General features: G+C 47.0%; 1 protein-coding gene across 1 annotated transcript in view; it reads left to right on the top strand.

The window, feature by feature from the left end:
* The window catches only part of LOC146026523 (tenascin-N-like), a 79,247-nt gene that overhangs the window by 18,779 nt on the left and 41,209 nt on the right, over positions 1–19,259 (top strand). Inside the window, exons 3-5 of the mRNA XM_083157281.1 lie at positions 10,083–10,544; positions 12,482–12,856; positions 13,956–14,219. Coding sequence (XP_083013407.1) covers positions 10,083–10,544; positions 12,482–12,856; positions 13,956–14,219 — 1,101 coding nt within the window. The remainder of the gene's footprint in view (positions 1–10,082; positions 10,545–12,481; positions 12,857–13,955; positions 14,220–19,259) is intronic.

The raw sequence follows: 19,259 nt of genomic DNA, 5'->3' as shown, positions 1-19,259 counted from the left end.
ACAGCCAGCTGCTGCATATAGGACTGCATATAGGACTGCAGTGAGACCAGTATGTATACAGAATGTCCAGGACACACAGGGGCCAGTACAGCCACACATTACAGGGATCTTTTTAGTGTCTTTTGCTATAGCAGCATCTGTGGCCCTATGCTAATTCTGCATCAGCCCTTCCACTGGTGTAAAAGTGTGCATCTAATCTAACTGCGCAAGAGCTGGGATGCCCACTCTGAGCGGCTGGCGGTGTAACCATCAAAACTTGAACCTGTCCAATACTGTGTGTATAGTCTTCATCATAGAATGACCTCCAATGTGTACAGTTAAACGTCCGAGTTTGCAGCCAGTTATGCCACACAATCCTGACACTGCCATAACACGCCCATACGTTGTTCCAATTCCAGGCATCTGAGTAGCCGCCTCTCAGTCACCGCCCAGAACCTTTCTGAGACCATGCTCAGTCCCCACTATGTCTCTCTGGTGGCACACAGGTCCTTATCCAGATCGGATCGCAGTACAAATTTGTTCCTGAAATGGGCAAAACCATGTGCACTGCAGGTGGGGTAGATGTAACATGTGCAGAGAGAGTTAGATTTGGGTGGGGTGTGTTGAGACTGAAATCTAAATTGCAGTCTAAAAATAAAGCAGCCAGTATTTACCCTGCACAGAAACAAAATAACTCACACAAATCTAACTCTCTCTACACATGGTATATCTGCCCCACCTGCAGTGCACATGGTTTTGCCCATTTTGAGAACAAATTTGTACTGAGCTCAGATCTGAATAAGGACCACAATATAATGCATATGCCATGCAAGTCTTCAGGGAATTTTGCGCATGTAGTACCGAAAAACACTCAATTCCGTGAACATCGGCATTGGGTACGACTCACCATTAGGCCCAGAATACCGACTTTATGACAATCTATAAAAAGTCATAATTTCATGATCTACACATAATCAAAGGTGTAACAAGGTTGTGTTATGACTGGTCGACATTCAGAAGTTTGTCATGCAGTATGTCGACACCTGAAGGTTCTGAATATCAAAAGTCAGAATGCCGAAAGTTAGAACCTTGCCAAGATCATTAGTTCAACAGCTAAAATGTTGACATGCAATTTGGTAGACATTTTAACATGTAAGCACATTCAAAGTGTCTTCCTTTTTAATATGTCGACACCAAAATTACAACTTATTTTTGCTTATTTTAGCCTGACCCTGACACTAAAGCTAACCACTAAATGATGCTGCAATATGAGTAGTCACTGGGTGAGATTAGCAACAGAATATACTAGATATAGCAATGGGCATAATCGTGGCACAAACCAAAAAGTCAGACTTCATGAGCCAAAAATAGGTCAAGGTCAGGATCATAGGCACAGGTTTGGAGTCAGGGATAGCCAAGATTGTATTGGAGGATGTAGCACAGCTTAGTATTACTAAACAGTGACCTGGAAGGTGGTTTGTAGAAGAAGCCATGTTTACATAGCTGCAGCAGAGACTTCCACTGATTGGTTGCAGCTGGTGAGCCAGCGGAATTCCTGCATTATAACTGTGGCTGATGTAGTGCTGTATAGTGGTTTATTTAAATTCTTTGGGATCACCCTCTGCCTGCTGTAACTTAGGGGGAGAAGCGCCAAGGCAGCAGAATATCAGCAACATAAGTTACAGTCCCAGGAGGTTCCCAACAATTCCACTGGAAGAGATGTCTGAATTGTTTAATACTTGATTCTCTGTGAGGTTATTGCTCTGTGCCGGCTAATCTGTATTCCAAGAAATATGTTTATCTATTTCCCTAGTAGAGGAATAAAAAAAAAATTAATTGAGATACAGAACCCCAGGAACAGATGGGGCCGGCTCAGTGACACGCTACAGCGACCTCTTTAGTGTCTTTGCCATAGTAGCATCTATCTGGGGTATTCAATGCCGCAGCGAGCGGCCGGCGAGGGGGTTAAACAGCGAGGATTGCTGAAAACCAGCGGTCCTCGCTGTTTAACCCCCGCGCCGGCCGCTCGCTCTATTCAACGTCCTTGGGAAATTCACAGGACGGCGAGAATTCCCCAAAACAGCGAGACCCGCGGCTGCTGCAGAAAACTCGCAGTTTTTAGCCGCGGGTCTCGCTGCTTCTGGAGCCGCATCCGCCAATTCCCCCTCGCTCAAAAAACGGAGCGAGGGGGAATTGGCGGATGCGGAGGCTGTGTTGAATGCTGTCAGGGTGAGTGGTGACAGCGAGCAGGAAGCTCTGCTCGCTGTCACCACTCGCAAACAGCATTGAATACCTGCCTATGACCCTGTGTTAATGCTGCCTCAGCGCTTCCCCAGTGTATAAGTGTGCGCTTGACTGTACAAGGGCTGGGATGCCCATTCTGAGTTTTTTTTTATACCAAGATGGGAGTTCTATTAAACATGGGTTGTTGCTATGGGCAACCAATCAGATTATATCTATTATCGTTTAGATCAGGCATGTCCAAACTATGGGGTGTGGTATGACACACCGACAGTCGGGATTCCGACAGTCCTTTCTCCGATGCACAGCGGGGGGGGGGGGGGGGGGGGGAGCGCAATTAAGCCCCTTGCGGGCTCGCTGCGCTCACCACGCTGCTCTCACCACGCTGCGGGCACAGTGGCGAGCAGTCGGAGTAATGACTGTCGGAATCCCGACTGTCGGGGAGCCGTCCGGCACCTCAAACTATGGCCCTCCAGCTGTTGTAAAACTACAGGTCCCATCATGCATTGCCGCAGATTTGCTATTAGGGTATGCTAAACCTATATGGCAAGGCATGCTGGGATGTGTAGTTTTACAACAGCTAGACATGCCTGTTCTAGATGGTGCTAAATAAGTAAGTAGATTCTGATTGGTTCTTATGGGCAACATCCCCTCTTCCATAAATCTTATTAAAAAAAAACAAAAAAAAACTGAGAGCCTGCAGGCGCAACCATCAAAATTTGAACCTGTCCCAAGTCAGGTGCAGATTCTTCTTCATAGCATGGCCTCCAATGTGAGCGAGTAAACATCTGAGCTCGTGACACTGCCCTAACACGCCCATAAGACGGTCCAATCGAATGCATCTTAGTAGCCACCACCCATTCATGCCTTGTACCTTACTGAGACCATGCATCTCAGTCACTACAGTGCCTCTCTGGTGACACACTATGTAATGCATATGCCATGCAATTGTTTAGGGAATTTTCACTTAATTACGGGAACATTGGAAATGGGTACGATTTAGTCCAAAAAGAGAGTACTGACTCAAGATCTATATTCATCATTTCATAGTCAAAAGTTATTAAAGATAACAAGGGTGTGATAGGACTGATCGACGTTCATAAGATTGTCATTCAGGTTCTCAAAGTGGACAGTCAGAATCTTTTACAGAGAATATTTGAGCATTCACGTCAGTTCCTGCCCCAGTGGAGCTTACAATCTATATTTCGTACATACACGCTCACACAGACATTCTAGGGTTAATTTTGTTGAACCATTTAATCTACCTGTATATTTTTGAAATGTGGGAGGAACCCAGAGCACCCAGAGGAAACCCACGCAAACACAGAGAGAATATACAAACTCCACACAGTTAGGGCCATGGTGGGAGTCAAACCCATCTCCCTTTAACATGTCGACACCAGAATGACAACATATTCTTTGTGTATTTTACCCCAACGTTGACACTAAACCTAACCCTAAAAATAAAATAAAAAATATGTTGATCATTTGGTGTCGACATGTTAAATGTATTTAATGCATTTTTAATGCGTTGACCTTGATTCGCATCAAACTAATGACTGTGTCGACATCCTGTATGTCCATATTTAGAACCTGTCAACATTTGTTTTTTGACATACTGACCTTCTAAATGTCAGTAACCAAAAACGAGATATCAGACATTTAAAATAACATTTTATACATCATCTATAAATCTCATTCAGGAAAGAGAAATACTAATAACCAGCAACTTATTGTAATATTTTTTGTACATTATCTGGAAAGGAAAACTTAATTTTCTGCTAATAACCTCATTGCCTGATCTATTAAACTGAGCTTAACCAGACAAAACTCATTTTCACCCACAGGTACGGTGTGAGCTCCATATGATGGTGATTACAAGGTCAATTAAACTGTAACTGCGTATAGTGGGGAATTATCTCATGACTGCTCAGCAATAATAATTCCATCATTACCTGCAGATAGGCCCGCACAATAGGAGATAACATAACACTTGTATATAACAACGTCCTTACAAAATGGCTTCGAAGAACTATACCTCAGTGGAACTTTACATCTGGTCATTACTCATTGTGAAATTCATTAACATATGGTAATTGCTTTTCCAGATTAGAACTAATTCATAAATGTATTCATTTAGAACTCTTTATGTTGCGTGCTTATGTCCCTTTCTGTATGTCAATAACATACTAAGGGCCTGATTCAAACTGTATACTCACAGTCTAGCGCCAAACTGCCGCCCCCTCCCTGTCGCAATTCCACCCCTCCTGAAGCGAACAGCTTGGGCCGAATTCGTGCCGGAACGAATGGGTCTGAATAGGCCCCTAAGTGCAATGTAAGAACCTTATAGATAGTATTGGAAACAATATTCATAGTGTTGCGCTAAACGTTAACCTTAGTATATACTATAATGAAGTCCCGGTGCTCAATTTATTTTCACTAATTCTATAATAATAGTTAGAAAAGGAGAAGCTGATGTTCCAGTGGTAATCAGTGTAGATTGGAAACTAATGAGATCATTGGTTTTAATGAGAAAAAGGATCTTTCTGTAGTTTTGTGATAATCTCACATTGTTAGCGCTACTTGGATAATATGCATGTGATTTATTCCTAATAGGTTTCCATCAATGAAGAAACTACTTGGGAATTGGGGGGTGATTCTGGTTGGTTAGCAAAACCAAACTCCTTCTTTAAGTGGAGTTGATTTTAGATAGTGTGGCAAGTGCAGCGAGCCAGCGAGCCCGAAGCGCGGCGAGCGCAGCGAGGCCCGCGATGGGACGCGGAATATGAGCCGAGCCTGAAGCGCGGCGAGCGAAGCGAGCCCTGCAAGGGGACGCACAATACATGTAAAGTAATCCGTGTCCGCTCGCCACACTTCGGGCTCGGTGGCTCGCTGCGCTCCCCACACTATCTAAAATCAACTCCACGCCGACATGGATAGTGGGGGTATGAAAAGGTCGGAGGACGCGTACCGCCGCCCCTCGCGGGCTTGCTGCGCTCGCCACGCTTCAGGTTGGTGTTGATAGTGGGGGTGGCGTTGCCAATGGGGGTGCATTTAACATTAAAAGCACCCATCAGGGTGCTTGTACAATCAAAAATCGCATCGCATGCAGCTATATTGCATGCGATGTGATGGTATAAGATGTAATACAATCAATATCGGGGGCGCCGTGCTAGGAAACAAGTACCGTTTTTCCTTGTTTTATGCAGTAGCAGGAAATAATGGAAATATGGCAACATTGGCATTTTGCCCCCACTCTTATCCTCTGTTGTTTTCTGACAGACCACCGCGACTCCTTTGCTCAGCCTGTCTCAGTGGTACAATTTTGATGAAATGGTCCCTAAATGTAAAAAGTCTGTTGTTTAGACACCTAAAGTGCTGAATATTATTTTGTGCAACTCTGGAGAGTGAGAGAAAAAAAAGTGACCTCCGTGGCTGCTGGGTGCCCCAACCGCAAAACAATTTAATTACTGCTAACTGGCGCCATCTAGTGACGTGATTTTGAATCCCTCCCCCCTTCCATAATTTAGCTGAATGGCACCTTAATCTAGTGACTATATCTGTGGAATCACACCAGTTCATGCAAATTCTACTTCCAGGGTCTGGACTGACTGGAAATAGAGGGAGGCCAGGGGTGTACTGAGAACTGAAAGTGGCCCTGGAAAAATTTCTAGAAGTGACCTCACATGGATGGCACTAAATCATATGTAACCGACACCAAAATAAGCAGGATTAATACATCACTACTCCTGTGTGGAAGCCATTGCTTTCAATATGCTTGGCAGTCTGGCGGCCCCCAGACCTTTAAGCTGCTGTGACAAACCTCAAACTTCCACATGTTACATAATACCCCCCCCCCCTCCCCACTAAGATTAACCACAGACCCCAAACCTTCAGACAAATATCACAAAAATCCCCATCCATCCCACAGTGGAGCCTTTAACAGATGTCTCAATGCATATAGATGGGCGCCCACTTTAGATAAGTATTTGCAGCATCGGGTAAACCGGCTAACGTTGTTTGGGTACTTGTGTAGTTTCACGGCGGCAGTTACGTAGTCGCGTATCGTCCCTGTCACGCTTCGGGCTGGCGTGGATAGTGGGGGTTTCAAAAGGAGGCATTTGCTAGTATGTAACATGGAGCACTAGCAAATGCGTCCTTTATTGTGCATGAGACGCACTTGCGCCGCACCCCCCCCTTTGCGCACGATACACACACACTACCGAACCCCCTTACCCCGTCTCCCTGAAGCGGACACGGGCAGGACTGCCGTACCCTGCCTCAAGAATTACTGAGACACACAAGCGTCTGAGGCAGATGGAGCGCCTCTCCGCCGGCGCCCGCATGATCGCTTCTCCGCCGGCATCCGCCAGCGCAGAGGATCTGGCGGTTACCGGGGACAGAGCTGCATATCGCGGGGACAGTACGGTGACTACGCTGCCTGACAGTAAGGTGACTAGTGCTGCCGCGGGAATGCTACGCTGACTACACTAACTACGCAGGGCTGCCACGGAGACATTACGCTGACTACATTAGGCTAGAAACTACACAAGTACCGTTGTTTGTGTGGGAGACAGGAGGGGAATGGGGCCACTAATTTGGGAAGTGCAACAAGTAAGTGGCTGACAGGCCTCACACGTGCCCTGGTCTCTGCTGTTTTAGACTTGTGGTGTCCTGGTCTGAGAACCGGGTGGGCGGCTAACGTCCTGTGACATCAGCTACCTGCCCACGGCCTGTGTTTGCATGGGGATGCCCAGCGTCTTCCTGGGTGCACCCAGCATTGGGTACACCCAGCGTGGGTATACCCAGCGTGGGTACGCCCCCTGCCTGCCTCCATCACACACCCCCCCCCATGCGTGCACCACAAAGACTATGCAAGTCTCCAAAGGTGCCCACACAGAAGTCCTACACATGTGCATATGAGAATATGTACATAGTTACGCAGGGTCCTAGGTGCGAACACGCCAGGGACCGAATCAACCAGAATAAGGGCCAATATGCGTTACTGCCTGATCTATAGTCGAGTTCAGATTCCCCCACCCACCTTACGCACAGCAGTGTAGAGTCTGTATACTGTTGCTTAGCCATACACTGAGTTATATAATACCAGCACCATTCTGCTGCAGAAAATGTTACAGAAAGATTTCTCTTATTTTCTTTTTCAGAAATGTATTTTAAGTCTTCCGACATCTGTCAGCAAAACCGACAAGCAAATATATAGACATTAGCAAACCGATCTTCCAGGATTTCTCTCAATAACCTTTATTGCACATTATCTACCTATCTGGAATTATCAAACGCTTCATGCAATGATTATTGCAAACTATTCTCCTGCAATTTTGAAAGTCACCACAAGATGGCACTTTGCACCTGAAAAAAAAAATCTTTGCAACCTACACTCCAGCAATACAAAAAAACTATATTACTGTAAATATTATAAATCTCTCAGGCAGTCACATTCAAATCCCTTGCAGACCTCATAGATATAGCATCATTTCCCATAAAACTTTTAATTTTTCTGCAACAATAAACATTTCACAAATAAACCGGTGTAGCAACCTCATGCCAAGCACCATAATTAATGGAAAAAAACAAATATACTGTACTGGAGGCTTTCAGCAAACTTCCTTACTTGGCACTGTAATATACTTGATTAAAGATATGTGTTCTTTTCAATGTGCCTTCCAGTTCCAGAGTTCTAAATGGATGCACTTTAATAACAATTTAATTGGCTCCTGCAGTGGTGTTCTGTCTTTGCAAAGGACTCTGGGTACCACTTGAATTACAGGTGTTAATGATACTTTCTAATTATCTATACTTGTTCTTCTTTCTGCTCCTGATTATCTCACAATTACCAGAGCTAACCCGATGACAGTTTTAAACCTTAATAGAAAAGAATTCATAATGAACATATTTTTTCATTTAACTTTTTTATTTTTTGTAAGTCCGTGTTCTCTGAACAGTAACAGAGTTTTCTTCATATAAACTAATGAAAGTTTAACTGCCGGAGGAAATCATTGTAAAGGTGCCCATACACTGACGATTTCCCTTTAATCGCCCTAGAAGCTTGCTGGGCAGCAGGATCGCGTACTATACATCGTATGCTGTCCTTTTGCATACAGTATATTACATGCGATCCCAGCAAGGGCTGTGCATCCGATAAACCTTAAGTTCATCTCTTGTGATTTTCGGCTCCGATCCAATGGGCACGGGACTGCACAATGGATCGGAATCAGAGCTGAAACACATTAGATTTGACACTTTTCATCCGTTGGGCAACTTTAGTCTTCTGTCAAGGCACACTATGCAACGCCCCTTGATATATTGCATGCATTTTCATTCTGCACTGCCGAAAGGCTGTTCGAGTTGGAGGCCAGACGTGCAGCACAGCCGAGGTCAGATGTGCAGCACAGACGGTCTTCGACCGCACATCAGATCAGATATCAAACACATGCAGTTTGGTCACTTTTCACTTTCTTGGCCCGATCCGCCAGTTTAAGAGTACAAGATTAGAGTTCTGTTAATGCTAAATTGTCTACAGTTTGGTCTTGGATCTGAGGGCTAGATTTAGAGATGTTTGCAAACCCGATGTTTTGCGTACATCTGTGATGTTTGCAAATCTGCGTATGCGGATCTGTGCTGCCCATGTGCAGATCCCTGACTGAGATGACGGTCGCAGTGTCCTCTATGCTGCAACATGACTGAAAAGCTGCTGCTATTTAGAGATGTGGAAAGGGGTGGTGACAGACAGCATCACAAAAATCAGGGGTGTGTCATCCCAATTTTCTGGGTGTGCCGAGACGCAGACTGTGTGCAATCATCGGCCATCCTGAGTAACTGGAGGTTCATTCAGGATGGCCAATGTTCATGTAGAGTGATCCAATGCTGCATCCTTAGACGCAGCAGTAGACTACAGGAGCCACCAGGAAGTGTCACCTCTATTTTCTAAGATGCAATGACTGAGTCAGCTCTGTAAATGGAAAACCAGTAGGCGGAGCCAGTGGTGCTATCAGGATCAGTGACACCCGATGCGGCCAATAGACAACCCCCTGCACGTTTTATTGAAAAGGCGTATGCAACCCCGCAAACCTTTCATACCCTACAAATTGAGGGAGAGGCATGGTCACTGGTAAAGGGGGTGTGCCACAAGTAAAAGGGGTGTGGCCATGTCGTCCTTTTCCTATCTTTTTCATAGATCGGTGGCATGTCTGGACTGCGGGGAGAGGTGTCCGGCTGGAGCAGGTGCTGCAGGCAGTGGGGTGGAAGGGGGAAGATGGGGCTGGTGGCTGCTGTTGCTGTCCCATTGCTCTGGACTTGCCGGAGCCTGAGGAGGCAGCAGTGCTGCTTCGGGGGAGGAGGGAGTTGAAAAGTGGTACAACAGGGGACATTGATTTTAGCCGGTACAAACCATAAAAAAAATGGTACTGTACCGGCTAAAACATTACAGTTGGAGGTTATGGGGTTGTGGCTAAGCAAAAGCCCCCTGGTTGCATCACTCTGGGAAATCCCTGGAGATGCTGGGCTGCCCCATGAGATTCTGACTGTGCAGCTGGCTCCTTCTTAGTGACAGGAGCCAGGTGCTGCAAGATAATGTCACACTGCAGCACCCAGCTCACGTAACTGCAGTGGAGCTGGCACTGACAGCCGCTGCAGTCAGCATCCCACTCGTGACACCACAACTTACTATGTTAGTCATTATTACTTTGCTCATCAACTCTGTGATAACGTTTTTTGTATGTTTCTTTTACATTTTGGCTTTTGCTTGTGGCCATGTAAAATTATAGCAGCACTGTGTGACCTGTTTTACTAGTAGTATCACATAGTGCTATTTATTCATTTGTGTTTCGTTCCTTTACTTTTAGGAAACAACTGCAATGGGAATGGGAAGTATGTGCCGGCACTAGGTTACTGTCAGTGCGATGACGGCTGGGAGGGACCTGATTGTGCTACAAAGAGTTGCCCAGGCAATTGTGGTGGAAATGGGGTATGTATCGATGGCGTCTGCCAATGTGCAGAGGGCTTCACTGGTGTGGACTGCAGCGTGAAAAAGTGCCCCTATGACTGCGGCTTGTACGGTACCTGTGTTGACGGTGGCTGCCAGTGCGCGGAAGGGTACACAGGCCCAGCATGCAGAAAGAAGAAATGCCCGGTTGACTGCAGTCCACATGGTCGATGTGTCGACGGATCCTGCCAGTGTAACGAAGGCTATACCGGCCTGGACTGCAAAGAAAAGAAATGCGCTGTCGATTGTCGCCCCAATGGCCAATGTGTTAATGGACAATGTGTCTGCAATGAAGGCTTTATGGGAAGTGACTGTTCCGTAGGTAAGAGCCTTTATTAAACACTATGTATTGCTACGGTTCTTATTATTTTTAGATACACTGCATGGAACCCAACAGCTGGAATGTGCTTCATAAAGCATCAATTGGAGATTTCTGATCTGTAAAGTGAGCATGCAGGGCCTTGCCAATAAGGAGACCAATTCCCTGGCCATTTTTTTTTCAATCCTGGAATTTGGGATTGAAAAACGGCTATTCCTGGGATCCCGCGATGGAATCGCAGTAGGCAGCAGGGATTGTGGGTGTTTCAAGCAATGAGAGTAGCAGGGAACAGCAAAAGAGGTAGCAGTGAGGGAGGGTCATTGTAGAGAGCAGTGAGGAAGAATGAGAGTAGGGAGCACTTAGAAAGTGTGGGAGTAGGGAGCAGTAAGGAAGGTTGCAGGAAACAGTGAGGGAAGGTGGGAGTAGAGACTAGTGAGGGTGGGTGTTTGGGAAAAACAGACAGGATGGATGTAGGGAGTGGGTACAACATGGCATTTACTATTAGGTGATCAGCCTAACAATACTACCTTGCCCCAACACCTGATGTGTCTGGATTAAAGGAGGTGGAGCAGCATCAGGTCCCGGATAATCGGTGGTCAGCCTGTATATACAAGTACAAAAGTTGCATAAATGTAGATCCCTGTACAGTAGTCACAGAGAGGGTTAATCTCTGCAGCTGTTGCTCTTAGTTACATTGTTGCAGAAGCTGAGCTGGGAGCTGTAACCATGGACCAGCTGCACTCATTTCTCCTGTATATAACACAGCATCAGGGCCAGACTAACAATGCAATTCTGGATCTCTTGTATATATCCTGTAGTAGTGTTCATGTTCGGTTATCCTGCTTATTAGTATGATGTAACCTTTATTCACATCACATATGATGAGACCTGATGAAGGGAGGGGGAGGGGGTGGGGGCTTGGGGGTGGCCATTAGGGTGTCTGGGTGATAGATCTACAGTTAAAAGATAGGCTGTCAATAAGTCATCCCCAGATAGTCAACGTGCAAAGGGTCGACAAGGTAGACAGTGCTTAAGGTCAACAAAATGACAGGTTTATAAGGTCAACATGACCAGTGTTCCCTCTAAGTTGTGCGCACGTGCGCACGCACACAACTCGACGAGCATGCGCACAGACATTACAACTGAGCGCACAAAGCAGCAGTGGTCCCTTTTTGCAGTTGTGGACTCAATTATTGTGTGTTTCACCCATTAACTACATTGTGTGCTGTGTTTTGAATGTTTAAATGCTGAATGTCATTTTCCAGTTATATATAAGTGACGCACAAAAATTTTAATTTCCTTCCAAAGTTGCACAACCAAAATCTTTTACCGCACACAGACTTCATAAAATTAGAGGGAACATTGAACATGACCATGGTTGTCACACATGTTTTTTTCCCAAAACTTTGCTGTCTACCTTTTTATCTTTTTTACTGTAATGAACCACACCCGGACATGAGATAGGAGGAGATTTATCAAAGCTTGGAGAGAGGTAAAGGGGAATATTTATCAAAGCGTGGAGAGATAAAGCAGAGAGAAAGTACCAACCAATCAGCTTCTACCTGTGTTTGACAAATAATAATTAGGAGTTGATTGGCTGGTATTTAACCTCTCTCCATTCTGTGATAAATCTCCCCTTTAGTGTCCTTATGCGTCACATGCCCCAGTGTGCCCCTTAGGCGCTCAGGTACAGTTGGATGCATTCATCCAGCATCATCAATGCGTGCCAATGAATCAGCACCATCTCAATCCCTCCCATTAGAGAACACACCCACTGACCTAACAACTAGCACAGCAGGAATAACACTAGCGTACAGTAACTATGAATACACCCCCATCATACGGATGCTTGTTCATGTTTGCACTTAGATCTATAATTGGGAAAAATTACATAAAAAATGTGTCTGCAAATCTACTTTTCCTGTCCCCATTTATTGCAGAGATGGCTAGTCTTTGTAGCTTTAATGGCAGATTCCAGGTGGAAACGGGCACCTGTGTGTGTGATGAAGGCTGGGAAGGACCCGACTGTTCCCAGAAGAGCTGCCCCAACAACTGTGCTAACAATGGCGTCTGTGTCAATGGCGTCTGCCAGTGCGCAAGTGGTTTCACCGGCCCCGACTGCAGTGAGAAGGAATGTAACCCAGGCTGTGGCGTTAATGGGATCTGTGTTAATGGTGTCTGCCAGTGCAACGTGGGATTCACGGGGCCCACCTGCAATCTGGTGGACTGCTTGGTCAGTTGTGGCGAGAACGGGCGCTGCGACGGAGGGCAGTGCTTCTGCGAGGAGGGATTCTTTGGTGATACCTGTTCTGACGGTAAGAAACTGTTTCAATGGATTTCATGCATAAGTTTAATTCATTGATTACCGCATGTCCTAATGCATATTTTACCGGGATTAGGAAAAAAACGGACCCGGACAAGACCCCGGAATGCGAATCAAACTCTGCATTCCGGAGCTTGTAGTGTGCGTTCCAGGGGGTCTCCTTGTGATAGCTTTCACATGAGAAGTTGAGATTACAGTCTCCCTGTGTGGTCCAGACCGATCCGGTTTTTGCTACATGCCCGTACCATAGAGGGAGGGTTTATTCTCCCTCTCTTCCTCTCCCTGGTGACAGCTGTCACAGTCCGCCCCCCGGACAGGACACCCTCTGGGTCTTGTCCAGGTCTGGTTTTTACCCATACCCCATTTTACCTATCGTTCTAGTCTCCTGTGTTCTCCTAGAAACTGTTTATAACCTAAAGCCCCATACACACTAGGTGACCCAGCTGAAGCCAATAACAGCAGCTGCGGGGACCCAGCGGAGGGTGCTGACATTATACACACTTGCTAGCTCCGTAGTAAACAACGGCGAAGGGGTGGCAGGAGGGGGCGTCGGCTGGGCTGCCTCTACATACGGCAGTCACTGGTATACACCCTGTTAGTACCAGCTCCCCCACTCTTAGTGACCCTGGTTACCCATCTGGGCCAGCAATAAGTGTTGTGCCACGGCATTATCTTCTTGTAAGACAGATCTGAAGAAAATAAATGATATCACCATGAAAAGTAGTGATAGGAAATCATTCCTTTTTATCCATTTTAATAAATAATCCCTCTAGTGCGGCTAGTCTTGCTTATGTTGATACACATACATAGTAACGTTACAGTACATATATGTTATTTAGAAGTGAACAACAGTGTTAGAACTGTAATCACAACTATTCCTTTTATATTTTAAAGGGCAAAACAATGTTATTTACATGTTAGTCTTGTATCCTTGTGGAAAATAATACTTTTCATCTTGGTAAACTCTATCTTGTAAGAACTACTCCATGAAAGGGGGAGAGAGGTGATTTCTGCTGAGGATGTAAATCAGACGCCTCGCTTTCATTTCAGTTGTTATTACAAGTCATGTACTTTCCTCTGCTCTATAATAGTGCTGGCGGTGGAGAACCTGCGTCTCGTCAGTACATCAGAAGACTCACTGAACATCGCCTGGGACGTGCTGGTGGAGGTGGACTATTACTATATCAGTTACTATCCTTTTGGTGATGAAAGCCTGAAACAACAAATTAAAGTGTCTGCAAACCAAGACTTTTACCAGATTGGGGATCTGAGTGCAAGCACGCTCTACCAAATTCTTATGTACCAAGTGAAGAACGGAGTGACCAGCGAGCCTGCCGAACTGCAAGGCAAAACTGGTGAGGAGCGCCAGAGAGCTCGAAGCTGTAATACAGCCCGATAGGGGTTTACAAAGTAATGACTTAAGGTCCATACACACTGGGCGACTATGCCCAGCGTGTATGGACAGCGATGATCGCTATCATCGCTGGGGGGAGAGCCGCTCAGTGCATACACACCAGCAGCGCTATGCAAAGCCGTCCTCAAAGCCGCTCATCTGCTGGTTATAACCAGATGAGCGGCTTTCCCAGCGATGATGTGGGAGCGCGCAGCAGCGCTCACCGCTGGGGCATACACACTGGGCGGCTTTGAGCTGAAAGCCGCTCAAACCTGCTGTTTTGAGCGACTTTCAGCTCAAAGTCGCCCAGTGTGTATGGGCCTTTACACAATGGGGGTTATGGTTGATTCGCTCGGATGCAAATTTGCATCCTTGCGAGTCAACCTAACCCCGCCTTGCGAAAGGTAGAACGTCGGCCCGCCATTCGCAAGGTGCGTTCCTTCGCACTGGCTGCGGATGGATGTTTTGCATTAACATCCATTCGCATCTTGCTGGCTAACACCCACAATGCAATGATGTTGAACATGCACTCATATGTACAGTTCAGAAGGAAGTTGGTGGGCAGCTGACATCTGGTGATGTCAGCCACCCGCTCCCCTCACCCGCGTCGCGGCCTCTTTAGCATGAGAATGCCCAGTGTTCTCATGGGAAATGCTAATGGGGCCACCCACCGCCCCCCCCCCCCCTGCCCGCTGTCCTAGGTGCATGCACCCAGCGAACAGACTGTTTGCAGTGGGTGCATGCACCCTGCGTATGCACATGTGCAGAAATACACATTAATAAAACATCAGTCCCCGTGCGAATGAAGCTCTGCTGCGAACGGACCTGAATAAGAACAAATGTCATTGGTACCTACAAATAATCTCTCTTCCAACAGTTATTTGCCAGTATGGAACCAAAAACTAAAATTGCCTTAATCCATTATGACCTTGGGTGGACTGGGTTGGGTGCCGAAGTTCCCTTGAAGTATTGCTCAGAGCCAGATACTTCCCTTTATGGTGCCCATACACTTGTGCGATCAGTTCAATGCGACATCGAAGTGCGATGTCCATCAAACCCGATCGCATCTTGTGGTGCTAAAGTGCCCCCTTTACAGCACCTGATGTCGCATGCCATCTTGAGATGGCACATCGGGTGCTGGAGGAGGGCAGCGTTGTGTAGCGCAAGAAGTAGCGCTAACGAGTGGCGGGGGTCAGTCAGCGGTGGCGGCAGAAGTGTTTAAAACACTGGGCAGCCCTCTGATTGGCTGAGATAGCTCAGCCAATCAGAGGGCTGCCCAGTGTTTATACAATTCTGCTGCCACAGTAGCACTTACGGGCGGCAGAGGTCAGCAGTGGCCCAGTGTTTTAATCACTTCTGTTGCCACCGCTGACCCCCGCCACCCGCTAGCGCTACAGCTACAACACCGTCCTGTACATGTGTTTACACCAGACTAGATTGGCCAAGTAGTTCTTATCTGCCATGAAATTGTATGCTTCTATGATGGCGTTAGCTTTTCAGAACTTGGCAAATTGGTGGTCAGTGGGGTTCTGAGGGTCTTTAAATAATGCAGGAAATCTCTATAGCTCCATACACATGGAGCCATACATTGCTCAGTGTCCTGTTTCATCAGCGACCAGAGATGGTCACTGATGAAAATGGGACACTGCCGGGGGAAGAGGCAGGGAAAAAGCTGACTGTCAGGGGAAGCCGCTGGTTGCAGAAGTATCCGCCTGCGAGCACCCCAGGGTGCTCCCGCGACCATCACCCTGTACACACGGGATATGGTTGCTTAGCGACCACGTACCCGGTGATTATTGATAAAATCGCACCGTGTGTACAGGGCTTATGATATATATAATTTATAATCGGGCGCAGATGGTTAATTAAATAGTTTATACAAAATAAACAAAGTATTAAAAGGAAGCTCCCAGTGGATTCCCACAGGGGGACCCAATAGATCAAAATATGGGGGATATAATTATTTAAATCGAATAATTGTAGAGAGCGCACTGAATTAAGCACAAATATCTATTAAAAGATCAATTGATGAAAAATGGCTTTTCTCTTTCAATGGTCCTGGTGACACAGCTCAACACTGGGATGTAGGAGGGTCCGAAGGAGCCAGGCACCTATCCTAAAGCTTTAGAGGGTAGGCTCCTCCCCTACTGCATCCCTGGACTCTTCAGTTCGTGTTAGGTGCCCACTGGAGTGGGTGCTATTCTAAAGGGCTGCAGGAGCAGCCGAAGAATTAGAGTAGTTAGGGGATTTTTATTATTTTATTAACTATTACCCTAGCTAGGTAGGCACAGTGTGAGGATTCTCATAGTGAATCCTCACACTGCTAGCGCAACAGGAGCTGACAGAAGCGCGTCCTGTCAGCTCTCTGTGCACAGGGGAGACACTGTCTGGTCTCCCTGTGCTGCGCTTACAGCCTCTATTAAGAGGCTGCCTGGGCTCCGGAGTAGCCTGAAATCGGCTCCACAGTTAGGTGGGGATCATGGGGGACAGGCGCTCCGTGATGGCGGCGGCCATTTTATGCGGAGCTTACACGCTGAGCTCCTGATTGAGAGGACAGCAGCGCTGTGACAGGCATGTTCCAAGTGGTTCCCATTCGAGGGGGAGACACTGGAACTAGGAAATCCTACCTAAGGAGCGGCTGGCTGGGGGTGGTTGGCGCCAAAAGGTCACGGACCCCGCAGCAGCAGGGACTTTTGGTCTCTTTCTTCACTCTGACTTTGGCGCCTTTCAGAACGCTTGCAGCGGAGCTGAGCTGGCTAATTGATCCTGCAGAGTGACTTGGATTTCCTGGGCATCGCTTCCCCGCAGTTGAAACCTACAGACAGCTAAGTGACTGGGTGCATTGGCTTTGTATAAACGCTTGTACATTGTTTGCACTGTGTATATTGAGATATATATATTGTTTCACTTGCATCATGTCTGAGCATCAGGCTGTGGTTTTGGGGGAGGGAGCCCTTAGTGCACTGAGCGCGTGCAATGTTTGCACACAAAAGTTTGTCCCTGAGCAGATGGCCAAGGGGGGCTTATGTATTACTTGCGCTGATGTGAGACCCATGGGCAGTGAACCCCATAGGGCAGAGCAGAGTGAACCTGCGTGGGCCAGTGCCCTAGGCAGGTCTGTAAACGCTTTGGTGCAGCTTCTGGACAGGCAGAGTGATGTGCTGGTAGAATCACAGAGACCTATGCCATCATCTCAGCAGTCTTCTGGCTCCTTGCCTCTTACCCAGGCAGATCCTGCGCTTATTCAGGTGATGCAGGATACTGCTAAGGGGATCAACAGATTCAGTGAAATACTGGACAAAATGGATGATGTTGCAGGGACCCCTAAAAGGTCTTATGCTATGCCTACTGTGGTAGATGAGGAGGAAGGAGAGTATACTGACACACCCTGGGACCAGGGTGATGATTTTGAAGAGACCTCTGCTGCTGGTATAGAGGATCTCATTGTGGCTGTAAAACAGGCTTTAAAACTGTCTGTAGAGGATAAGACTCCTGTTAAGGGTGTTTTTAAGCGACAGCGGAAGGAGGCTGTCACTTTTCCTTCAGATGAGGGGTTGCAGGAATTACTGGAAGGGGCTTGGAAAACCCCAGATAAGAGGCTACAGATGCCTAAGAGATTCCTCAGTCTGTACCCCATGCCAGAGTCTCATGCTGAACTCTGGGAAAAGGTGCCTGTTGTAGATGCTTCAGTGGCACGTTTATCAAAAGCTACGGTATTGCCTGTACAGGGTGGTGCAGCTTTTAAAGATTCTGTGGATAAAAAGCTGGAGGGAAACCTCAAGGCGATTTTTGAAGGGGTGGGGTTTACCCTACGTCCCCTTATTGCTTCAGCCTGGGTCTCTAAGGCCATTATAGAGTGGGCTGGTGAGTTATGCACCATGCTGCAGGCTGACCCTGGTGCCTTGCTGGTAGCAGAAAAGATTAAGGCTGCTGCAGAATATGCGGTGGAAGCAGAGGAGGAAGCTCTTAAAATGGCTACCAGAGTGTCCACAGTCTCTATTAATGCCAGGAGAGTGCTCTGGCTTAAGGCCTGGGAAGCGGACAATGAGTCCAAAAAGGCCCTAGAAATGTTAGCTTTCAAAGGAAAGTTACTTTTTGGTTCTGAGCTAGAGGAGATTATAAAGCAAGCCACAGGCGGCAAGAGTACATTTCTGCCGGCCTCCTCCACAAAGCAGTCATCCAGATTCGCTGCTTTTAAGCCGTCCTTTCGGCCCTCCCCTAGAGGAGGTGCGTCCTTTCGGGGACAGTCCTTCAGGGGAAAGTTTCAGACCTCTAGGGGCAAATCTCAAAGGTCCAAGTTTGGCTCCTTCCATAAGAAGCCTGCCTCCAAAGGAGAGGAAAAACCCTCCGCATGACTGCCAGGGGATAGGCCCGGCAGGGATAAAGGTGGGGGGGCGTCTCACACACTTCAGGGACGCTTGGGCTTCTCTAGACCAGGATGCCTGGGTCTTAGAGATTATTACCCAGGGTTACAAAATCCCTTTCAGAGGGCTGCCTCCGAAGAGGTTCATCCCCACACCCATGCCAAAACAGGCGCTCCTGCGCACAGCTCTTATGAGAGCGGCTCATTCCCTTTTGGAAAAAGGGGTGGTAATTCCGGTTCCCAGGGCAGAGTGGAAGAAAGGCTTTTACTCCACGCTGTTCCTGGTGCCCAAACCAGACGGGTCTTTCAGACCAATACTAAACTTGAAGTCCTTAAATGTCCACCTATGGGTAGACCATTTCAAAATGGAGTCTTTGAGGACTGTACTCCTGAGTCTGGATCAGGGAGAATTTTTGGCGTCCATGGATGTCCAAGACGCATATCTGCACGTTCCCATTCACCCGGAACATCAGACACTGTTGAGGTTTGCTATAGGAGACCTGCATTTGCAATTCCGGGCGTTACCCTTTGGGCTAGCAACCGCGCCAAGGGTATTTACAAAGATAATGTCAGTGATGGCGGCTGTGCTGAGGCTCAGGGGAATCACAGTAATACCCTATTTGGACGATCTCCTGTTCA

This window comes from Crinia signifera, chromosome 8 (assembly GCF_055691185.1).
Source record: "Crinia signifera chromosome 8, ASM5569118v1, whole genome shotgun sequence".
Taxonomy (NCBI): domain Eukaryota; kingdom Metazoa; phylum Chordata; class Amphibia; order Anura; family Myobatrachidae; genus Crinia; species Crinia signifera.
The sequence above is the reverse complement of the archived record's forward strand: the minus strand, read 5'-3'. Positions and strand labels throughout refer to the sequence as shown.